Consider the following 11,444-nt stretch of genomic DNA (forward strand, 5'->3'; position numbering starts at 1 on the left):
GTCATGCACGTTACTTCCACTTGATTGCAGCAGGTACCTGAGACTGCTTTACTTCCACAGTTGTTGTCTGTTATTGTTCCATATGTTTGGCATACATGGATATAGAAGGTTAATCCTATATATTTCTTCTACAATAACTACCCTAGCAGCTAGTTTTCCTCCTAAGGGTAATGTTTTTAGCTAAAGTCTACCATCTGCTATGGATGGTTTAGTCCAAAGACAGAGCAATGTGACAGCTCCTTCAAATTCTTAAAGGAAGAAGAAAAATCCAACTGTGATAAGGCAACATAGGCTACTCAAGATAAACTTCGTTGTATTCAGATAGAAATGGAAAATCGGTGTAATGGGTGCTACAACGTTCAGCGTTTGACTTTATCAGTGTGCCCAGAATAACTTCCAGCACACCATCAATGGGAGTAACGTTTTCAACTTTTCATAGAAAATATTCAGTGTGGCATGGTCTTACGACCTCACATGACAGTCACTCACATGAGAACATCTGGGAGGTATTTCAAGTAGGCTACATGGTTTAGTGACAAATGCTGGTCAATTGATAAAGTAAACTCCCTAATAGAAGTATGTCGTGGCTTTGTTTTGTTGGGATGAGGGTGAAGCCATGAAAACGTTTACCTCCAAGTTAACCGAGTTAACTCACTCAAGTTTGTCACTAAACCACATACTTGAAATAGCCCCCTCATGTTTACCTTGACGTTGTGGGATAGACTCACAATAGCCTTAAATTCATGCTGAATGACTGAATTGGGTTATGTAATCAGAAAACTCAGGCAGGAAATGTAAATGCCTCAAAATATATATACTATAGTTTTATCCACAAGAGGTCAGCATTGAGCTTGTTTGATTTCAGGTCTTGAACAACCACTCATTGGATACATTTCAGTTTTAGCAATAACATTTATTTTTTAAAAAATCATAAAAAATGAAGCACAAATATACAGTTGGTATAATTTAAATGCATAGAACTACGTGAAAGGTTGAAATATAACTAATAGGTTTAACAGGAAGATGTGTTCTGGTTAAATAAGCTAAGAGGGTACAGAGGCCCCAAAGGGACATGAATTTATTCTCATGAAGGAGGGAATAGGTTTTTTTGAGTTCTAATGGAGCTCCCTCTCAATAGTCTTGCGTTCCCTCACACAAAGTCAAAGTATAGCAAGGGAATGCCAAACTGACGGAACACAACACTATTGCAAGGGAACGCAAATCTATTGCGAAGGAATGCAAAAGACCACACACAAAAGTTGCTCAAAAAAATAAATTCCACCCTTAAATACAAATTTCCCACCGTGACCCTTCAGGGGCTCTGCAAGAGGGTGAGCAGGACAAGAGGATTTTACAGTGGTCTTCTAGAATCAACAGTATAGAGAAGGTATACATTCAATGTGTTTGACCTTTCAGGGAGGCTGGCTTTCAGACCTGGAGAGAGAGAGTAGAACTCCACCAAGGAACACTTCTTTGACAAGGTGACAAGACAGCTCCGCAGAAGCAATCAGTAATGAATACTGAAGTGAATCTGTTCCTAGACATTAACGTCAGTAATAAGACACTGTGGAGGTGATGGGTCACTGTTCTCTGTACAAATTCTCTTCATAAAAACACCATGACCAATGGACTTTTTTCTTTTTCTTTCAGGCTAAAAATAAGTGTTTTGTTTTTGATAGAAGAGACATTCTGGGTCTATTGCAGTGTGTGCTGGGATGCTAATGCTGCCAAACACATATAAGAGTGGGTTCTTAAGTGCAGCGTTCCAACATTGCAACGGATCCTTTGTGTCAAAAAAAAAAAAAAGAAAAAAAAAAAATATATATACGAATGCGATGAATGCTGATTCACCAGTTCACCCACTTCAGAGTGTGGGTCTATGGTGCCGAGCAATCTGGAAAATTTATGAACGAGGTAGTAATACACAGGTACAGTTTGCATTTCTATTTCTGCAACAGCTGCAAACACATGTTAATGTAAAAAAATAGACTGGGGCTTTGCGAGTGAGTCACACAACATGCTAGTCCTAGTAGGGACAGGGGCAAAAGGCGCGCCACACGCGGTCTGAACAGAGGAGTCTTAAGTGCACCTCTCTTTTGGCTGTGCTTGTACACGGCAGTGCAGTGCTGGTGTGGCAATGGTGCAAAAGTTCCAAGATAATTTACCACACAATGCTTAAACATTTAAAAAAAAAAAAAAAAAAAATTAAGTAGCAAGAGCAAATCTATATTTAAGCTTGTAGGAGTGGCAGGGGTCACAAAGACTACCGTTGCATTTTTTTTTTGGTGTGCACAAGGCACAAGCTCTCTTAACAGCAAGAGATGGGGAGGAATGCCACTTGCGTGCTTTTGGCAGTGTGGGTGTGTGTGGGTGTAGTTTATTATGGCAGATTTAAGAGTCAATAAAAAGCATTCTGCTTAAGGTATTTGATCTACAACAGCTTAATCAGATTTGGAGCCAACTATGGCAGAAGATCAATGTGCAGGGAAAAAATCCATGGGTTAAAGTGGCCCTCATAACACCAGATGGAGTGAAGTGAAACGTGGCGAGGCACGTTGGCTTTCTTCCTACTGGATGGGCCCAACCAATAATAAGTCAATATTGTTAAGGCATTAACTGTGCTGGTCTGTGTGAACTATTCATTCGAAACGTTCTGATATTTAAAACAGAAACATTTTAACAATACTTTGACATTGGCACAATATTTTTTTGGCTGTGATGGGTATGGATTTTTTTTTTGTACATTTCTCAGCTATGTTAGTGTTAAGCGACAGACAGACATTTACTGTTAATATGAGAATGGAGGAGAACTAGTGCTTGAACACTGAAGCAACATTTTGGTTAGGCTATACGAAAGGAGAATGTTTAAATCAACAATAATTGTAAACCAAAACAGTAGCTTACATGAACTATGGAGTCTGGATTCCAACAAAGGCTAACAGATGTCGAGACCACATCAGCATGGGGCCTGTGTGGACCTTTTAAATGAAACGGATTCAAATGCAATGGCATTTGTTCAATATTCTAACATGTAAACCATCTAAATATTTCAAATATACATCAATTGGTTTTTCATTGTTCAAAGCTGACAGGTTTTGATTTCCCTGGAAAGCCTGAAATTGGGAAGCACAAGAACACCTCTAGGTGGCGCTACAGGCCCATTTACTGTTCCTGCTTGTTTGGTTATTAATGCTTATTGCTGTGATTTGTGCCATCTTGCAATAATCATTTGCAGACGAATAATCCCTGAAGTGAACCATACTAAGGACATATTTTGTTATTGCGTTAACTTATTTCAAATAACACTTTAAAAACACAGTGTATGCCTCTGTGTTTTCTTTGGTATGCTTTTGTGTGTGTGTGTGTGTGTGTGTGTGTGTGTGTGTGTGTGTGTGTGTCAGAGGAGTTGGATTATTGAAGACTGTGGGACTCATCGGTGTCAGGCTTCGAGGCCCCACTCTGTATTTCCACGTCCTCAGAATGCAAGCACATCCATTGCTGTTTTGCAGTGAAATTATAGCATAGGCAAAGATCGACTGCAATAGGGGAAAAAACAGAAATACATTCATGGAGGACACGCAAATGTCAATATGAGACGCAGGTGGAATCCTGAGTCAAGTCTGCCAATCGCTCACTCAAACACGGCATACACACGCGGCACACACGTATGCACGCAAACACACACACACACACACGCACGCACACACACACACACACGCACACACACACCAATGGTGTGCACCTACTTTTGTGTGTCAACAGAGCCTACGCCACAACAGTGTTGCGCGCTGCTCGAGTCTCGTGTAGCCCGCTCCGGGCTCAGTAGCTCCCCCTGTCAGTTGGGAGGGGAACTGACCGCTGACGGGGTCCCTTGCATCCCCCTAAGTCTGTGGTGCTGTGTGTTGACGCCTCACCAGAGACATCCTGTTAAGGGTGCCAAGGGGCAACGCGTCTTGCCCTTTTTTCGCCACCACCGCAACACCCCCACCTTCTGTCTTTCAACTCCACTCTACTCGTGCTAGGTGTAGATGGTGTGGCTTTGATAACTGCGGTGGGGGGCGTGAGAAAGAACTCGACGTGCCGCGGACACCTTTCCATCAAAGGAACATGTACTGGTTGTCGATGGCCCGCTTGTGGCTCCTGCTCGGGGGCTCCAGTTCGTAGTCCGAGTCCCGCTGGGGCAGCAGGGGGGGCAGGGGGTTGGGGTGGCGCTGCAGCATCGGCCGCCGGCCCACCGACTCGCTCCGGCGGAGGGGTGGAGGGGCCGGCCGGTCGGGGAGCGCCGGGGGCCGCTGCGGGAGCGAGGGGTTCTGGTGGTGCTGGTGCTGGGGCTGGTGCTGGTGGGGGGGCGACCCCGACGGAGCCGGGCCGGACGTGGGGGAGAGGGAGTGGGCCGAGGGGGAGAGGCACGAGCGGCTGGGGGGCGTGCACAGCGCCAGGCTGGGCTCCGAGCTCCAGCGGTGCAGGGAGAAGGGCACCAGCACCGCCGGGGAGTTCTGACCTGTGGGCGGATGGAACACACACACACACACACACACACATAAGAGACAGGGTTTAAGTGATAAGGCAGGTGTGTCTGGTGTGTGTGTGTGTGTGTGTGTGTGTACTGATGAGATGTGTGTGTGTGCATGAGATATTACTGTAACAATAGATAACTTAGATAACAATAGGGAGCGAGAGCCAAGAGTGCACAGGTTGTGCAATTGTGCGTCCGTGTGTGTGCGTGTGTGTGCATGTGTGTGTGCGCGTGTGTGATCTACATGAATTCTCAGAAGTGCTCAGTTGCTGTCTCGACCACATGACAGAAGTGGGAATCCTGCCCTTGCTGTCAGTCTACCCCTACTCTGTCACAGGCCATCTGTTCGAGAGTCTCTCTCTCTCACTCACACACACACAAACACACACACACACACACACACACACACACACACACACACACACACACACACACACACACACACACACACACACACACACTTCAGAAAACAACGGAAGCGCCCCATTCCAGTTCTCATTAAGAGCCCTACATATCTGCCGGAGTTTCACTTTCAGCCATCAGGTACACCGGATAGGTGACACAATCTGACACAATCTGTGCTGCTAGCCTAGATATGGGACCTTTGTTGAAGTCTTTTAAAAAAATTTCAACTTTGTACCCTACGGCTTACGGTCATGATGAGACGACGTGCGGTAATGGCAGCGCATGAATGTGTCTGTGTGGTTCAGGTTACGTGTGTACATAAGGATGTGTTTCTACCTTTATCTTTCTTGTAACTTTGAGAACTTTGGGTGTGTGTGCGAGTGTGTGTGTGTGTGTGAGTGTGTGTGAGTGTATGGGTGTGTGCATGTGTGAGTAACTAGAGCCGTAAATTGCATGTGCGTGTTTGTGTGTAACTAGATCCGTAAATGGCGTGCGCGCGTGTGTGTGTGTGTGTGTGTGTGTGTGTGTGTGGTGTGTGTGTGTGTGTATGTGTGTGTGTGTGTGTGTGTGTACCTGCTGAGGTGGCGCTGGCCACCACGTAGCTGGACAGCGTGACGTCGCAGGCCGCCCCGCACTCCAGGGGGATGGGGTAGAGGCGGAAGTGACTGAGCATGTCCATGACCGAGGGGAAGCGCAGGTGCTGCACGCGACACTGACCCCACTCCGTCAGCGACAGCCGCAGGTGCTGCGGAGAGAAGGGAGGAGAGGAGTGTGAGTGAGTAAGTGAGTGAGTGAGAGAGAGAGAGAGAGAGAGAGAGATAGATAGATAGATAGAGAGAGAGAGAGAGAGAGAGAAAGAAAGAAAGAGCGGAAAGAGGGAGAGAGCGGGGCAGAAAAAACGGCAACAGACGCCAAAATGCCATATCTCGCGACTGTAGCAAAAGTGGGACAACGTTTTTTTAGCAGGCGCCCAAAGTGAGTTCATTGAAGGGTTTTTTCCCTGGACCCTGCTTCACACCTTTCCACCAAATTTCATGTGAATTGGTGCGGCAGTTTTTTTGCATAATCCTGCTTACAGACAGACCACACAAAAACAAAAAAAACATAGACTCTGTGGTGGAGGCAATAATGAAAGAGTGAGCAAGAGAGAGAGAGTGGGTGGGTGGGTGGAGAGGTGGAGGGGTGGAGGGGTGGAGAGGTGGAGAGGAGGTGGAAGGAGAGGTTACAGAGGACATTTCAGAGAGAGGTAAGACAGGAAATGACTTCTCTAAACATCGCCGGATTGAACTATGCAAACCACGCATCCCAAGTGGGTCCCAGTGCTACGGCTACCGCTTCAGCTTCAACCGGGAGGGGGGACCGTGGGGGGGGAGGGGGGGGGGGGCGCGGGGCCGACAACACCGAGGTCACCCTGTAGGTGCCGAGTCCACAGGACCGTGAGCACTTCTCCATGTGTACCTCCTCCACAGTGCTTTTCAATGCATCTGATGCATACAGTATGCTGATTGATGTGTACAACTACGAAATCCTTGAATATTTACTAGTCTCAGGTTGTTTTTGTTTAGGTCGAAAGGTTTGTCCGAAAGTTGTAAGACAAGCTCATAAGCTCATCTGGTTTCTGATGTGATTAAGGGCGATTCATGAACCTGATAATGGTAAAAAACACACACACACACAAAGCGTCCATGTAAGCACTTAGCACATGCTTGAAAAACAAAAGACCACCAGTGCCATTAGGTGACACGAAACAGAAGTAATTGTCTGTGTCGCAGCGATGTGTCCCTGTTTTCAGATGTTCACAGCATACGCATGGAGTGGGCTGGAGTGGACTATGCAGTTACAGGATGGCCTCGAGGGCAGGGGGAGGTTTTGTTGTCTCATCCTGTCAGATTTATGTGGTGTTTTGTTTTGCCAGAAAGGATGTATTTGAGGATCTGGAGGCCTGGGCTAGAGTGCTGTTAAATCTTTTTCAGATCTGGAAGGAGATAGCATGTCTAAACCAATGAAACCATTCAGTTCAACTTGGGACATAGGAATATGTAGGCCACACCAAAAGTCTAGTGAATTAATGTGCAGCAGACAGTTGTAAAATAGCAACTGTTTTGGAGATACAATTCATCAGCGATTCTGCCAAAAAGTTGTCATTGTTTGGGCTCAACAATAGGGGTGTGACGAGATCTCGCAATACTACAATGTCACGATATTTCTCGTCAAGTTAAAAATCTCTCCTGAAGTAGTATTCAGCTGTAACCAGCATGACTTTGAAACACAATTCAGAGGTTAGACTTGCTTATATTTTGATCTATGGATGGAAATATTTGTGTTGTAACCTAAATGTACTGTAGCCAAATATTTCCACAAATAGTTAAGATGATACTGCAATAATTTCCCAACCACATAGCAAATTTGCGGAGTGTCACTTCAGATATGGTCAAAAAAACATTTCAGCACTCCATGAAATTATGCAGAAGTGGTCAGTTGTTTTGTTCAGTGTGATCTTAGGGATAGTTTTCCTGGTCATTGCATTACTCGGGAACCACTTATTGTTCAGAGACACGCTCGTATTCAGTAAGGTCTGCTGTTTATCATGTGTTGAGCGAAGTGTTTGTGAGATATTTCACCGAAACTAATGGGTGTGCAGATCCACGTGAAAAATTCAAATATGATTACCTAAATTAGAAATATTGGTATCGGCAAGTAAACAAAGGCTACTAGTACTCGGTTTGAGATAAATATCACTAGTTAAAACATTTCAAAATATAGCACAACTTGATTGTTTTGCTTTCTGTGACGTTCAGTCTATATAAGGCTATTTTTCTGGTAATACATATTTGATCACTGAAGATTTCTTAAGAATAATGTTAAAATATCACCTCGTCTCATTCTTGTAAACCCAATATTGTGTATCGTCTCCTCTCATGGGCAGAGTGTCTCTTGCACCCCTACTCAACAGCCAATCAAACTACAACCCTTGTTTCCGTGCTCCTAAAGTCACGTGTTCATTGGCTGGTATCATTTATGGCTTCGTTCAGGCCACCATGTTTCTTTCCCATATATAGACGGTTTTAACGGTAACAACATAAACCAGCCGCATTACCGTAGCAACACCTGAACGTTCCATGAAACCGTCTATACTGTGTGTGTAAATGGCTTTGTGTACAAACACCAGAGCTTTTCTCAGCACCAGCACAAAGCGCACAGTCAGAGGACCGTGGGGACCACTTCACAGAAATCTATTCGCAAAAGGTGTACTGGGTCAAAAACCACGGACTGCACCTTTTAACAACACCGCCTTCAGATAAGTTTAGGTTTTAGGGTTTCCAAATTGAAGGTGGTATTTCCATAAAGAGTCCAGATGGCTGACTGTTAAATGTAAGCCAGCAACAAGTGTTGCCACAGTTTTGTGTGGGTGCACACATGTGGCAGAAATCAAACGAAAGAACAGGGAGAAAAGACGTTGGCACAGGCCAGGAGTCCATAAAAGGTGCGCCAAGGGGGCGAGAGGAAAGGTGCCCAATTTATTAATAAGCCACAGATGACGGTGACGGTATCTAAGGGCTTAGCACCAAACAATCAGTGATCTATCCCCATGTGACCTGTCCAATCCTATCTAATCCTAACACTTTTTCAAGCTGCTTTGACATTCAATGTATAATGGATAATAATGTACACAGTGAATTTCAATAAAATATCAGATTTCTGTGAAAATAATATCGTAACATGCTTATGTTTTTAACTTAAGAAGAGTGATAACTGAACTTGAAACCCATGTCACATAATGAGACAAATATCTTTTAAACAAGTCCACAGATTTACATTAGGGTCAGATTTTCAGCTTAATTTCCAAAATGCTATGATAATCAGTTGTACCGCAATTTCCCAACTATTAGCCGCAGCTTGTACATTGAATTTGCAAAATGTCCTCAGTTATTATGAGGTTAATACACTTTAAAGAGGAATAATGCAGGATTGGCGATTTCATCTCTGGTTTCGGTTTCGTTTTTCGTTTTCGCTCGTTTTATGCTTGCATATTTCTCTGCAGAGCTTCCCCGACAGCTTTAGCGTGTATATTTATACATATATAGGCTATATATAAATATATAAATTGCAAGCGTGGTTCTTCTTGTTCCTTTCGCGTCTCTGACTTCCAGATGTAAACAGCAGACGATAGTTTATCAGAAAGTTGCAAGGTTGTTATAGCAGAGAGGGACACTAGGGGCGGGAGGAAATGTGACTGTTTTCGATAAAACTGGTCAGTCAAGCAAAACAACGATTTCTAAGCGATTTTATGACTATGAAAAAGTTGCATAGGGTCTCTTTAACTTGCATAAAGCACTGTCTTGCGGCTCATAGACAATGCGGCTAATACACAGGAAATGACTGTACAGTATGTGGGATGAATGCTGGCCCCGGCCCCGGCCCCGTACCTTGGCCTTGCTCTGGTAGTTGAAGGTGAGGACGTAGTCCCCGCGCCGCGTCTCGCTCTGGCGCACCAGGAACACGCCGTGGCCTTCCAGCCCCGAGCTCTGCACCAGGTGGGCCGCCTTCACCCGCGAGATGGGCCCGTGGAACCAGGGGTACGACGACAGGAAGTGATGCGTCTTATGGTACACGCGCTCTGGAGGCGAGAAGGATGGTGAGCCTGAGAAGGGTGAGAAGGAGATATATATATGACATACATTATGAAGACGCAAACAGTGTATGTTCCAAACAACGATGAGTCAGTTCAAGGCTGATATCATAGTCTCAACATTTTGTCTTTTTAATTGCAGTACAGTATCTCGGCCTATGACTGAAGATAAGCATGGCTTTTGCTTCATAGACAAAAAAGCTGCTAGTCTTTCTGCAGCTCACCCATATCAGGGCCCCGATCTCAAAAACCTCGGAGGTGCTCACCCACCTCATGATCACAGAGATCACTGCGCTGCGATTTCTGCGATCATGAGGTCTAATCTCTATCCTGTTCTTCACGGGCTGCTGGTTACAGGTTGTTGGGATTATTTCAATTTTTTTTTTTTGCATCAGTGAATACGCAGTCATACACACCCTGGCTGGTCGACTCTGAGCTCTCTCTTCTGATTCCTGTACTGGAGTCTCCCAAAGAGGGAGATAGCAGCTGCAAATCCACACCGTCGGACCTAACACATGCAAACACACACGCAATCACACACACACATACACACACACACACACAAAAACACACACAGCACTGATGAATATGATGAGGATTCATGAAATGACTTTCAACCAGAACAGGAACAAGTCCAACATAACCTACTGAGTGTTCCATGTTCCTGGAAGTTTTTCAACACTGATTTCACGCAGACCAATATTTGATAAGGCCGGATGCCTTAACTTAAGATGCTTGCATTGTTGACAAAACAAAGCAACATAACCATAAGCAACATAACCATAATCTGGTTTTTATTATAGTTACTTGGATCTTGCAATCTGATTACAGTAACTAAACAACCTTGCACCCATTACATTTTTCAAAGAATCCAAATCAAAAGGTGGGTTTTTGACATTTCGAGGGCATTTTTGACTCGAGTAAACTGTAGGTTTCCTCTGCCTATCTAGTAGTTATAATTTGTTTAGTGATGAATTCTTTTTCATATCGTGCAGCATACTATCCTCAACTACCCCAACTGCCTCTGGAACCTTGGTCATCCTGAAGGATGAGCAACTGACCCAGGTTCAGATGGTCACCACGATTCTAATCCCCACAACGTCAGGAGGAGAGGAAAGAAATCGCTCAGATCAGATTCAAAATAGGAAGTGAGTGAGAGGGGCAGACCAAGCGGAGGGGGGGAGGGGGGATTAGGGACAGGGGTCAAGAGGGTGAACAGGAAGAGAGAGACGCAGAGAGGGCAGAGCAAAGACAGAGGCCGACTCCTTGAGGAAGTACACGAACATAGTGCAGAGCGAGAGAGAGAGAGGGCAGAGAGGAAGGGAGCGAGGGAGGAGAGAGAGAGAGAGAGAGAGAGGGCAGAGAGGAAGGGAGCGAGGAAGAGGAGAGAGAGAGAGAGAGAGAGAGAGAGAGAGAGAGAGAGAGAGAGAGAGAGAGTGTGTGTGAGTGAGAGTGAGTGAGTGAGTGAGTGAGTGAGGGTGAGTGAGAGAGAGAGAGAGGGAGAGGGGGAGAGAGAGAGAAATGGGACGGTAGGGCCTAGAGGAAGTGGCGGGAGGGAGCCCACACAAAAGCCTCGGGGCTGGGTCAGGAAGCGTCTCTTGTAATTCTTGGACAAGCAAAATGTTATTGTATGTGATACCCAAGCAGCAGCAGCGCCATCCTACACAGACCCTAAACTACATACGACACAAGAGAGAGAGGGGGAGAGGGGGGTGAAATAGGAGAGAAAGGGAGTAAAAGGGGAGGAGAGAGAGAGAGAGAGAGAGAGAGAAGCCGTTAACTGACTGCACAGATAGCCGGCGATTCACGGGCTTTTAGGCGGCTAGCCCCGATTGTACTCACTGATAGCCGGCTAATCGACGGGGTGATTTACGCTGCCAATTGTCCTCCCCT

General features: G+C 45.3%; 1 protein-coding gene across 1 annotated transcript in view; it reads right to left on the reverse strand.

Moving 5' to 3' along the window:
- Nucleotides 1–892: 892 nt before the first annotated feature.
- sh2b3 (SH2B adaptor protein 3) overlaps nucleotides 893–11,444 on the reverse strand; it is a 38,611-nt gene continuing 28,059 nt past the window's right edge. Inside the window, exons 5-8 of the mRNA XM_062542758.1 lie at nucleotides 9,968–10,059; nucleotides 9,349–9,563; nucleotides 5,495–5,666; nucleotides 893–4,501 (exon numbers count right to left, since the gene is read on the reverse strand). Of these exons, the coding sequence (XP_062398742.1) occupies nucleotides 4,098–4,501; nucleotides 5,495–5,666; nucleotides 9,349–9,563; nucleotides 9,968–10,059 (883 nt within the window). The 3' untranslated portion in view covers nucleotides 893–4,097. The remainder of the gene's footprint in view (nucleotides 4,502–5,494; nucleotides 5,667–9,348; nucleotides 9,564–9,967; nucleotides 10,060–11,444) is intronic.

This window comes from Sardina pilchardus, chromosome 8 (genome assembly GCF_963854185.1).
Source record: "Sardina pilchardus chromosome 8, fSarPil1.1, whole genome shotgun sequence".
Classification (NCBI taxonomy): Eukaryota; Metazoa; Chordata; class Actinopteri; order Clupeiformes; family Clupeidae; genus Sardina; species Sardina pilchardus.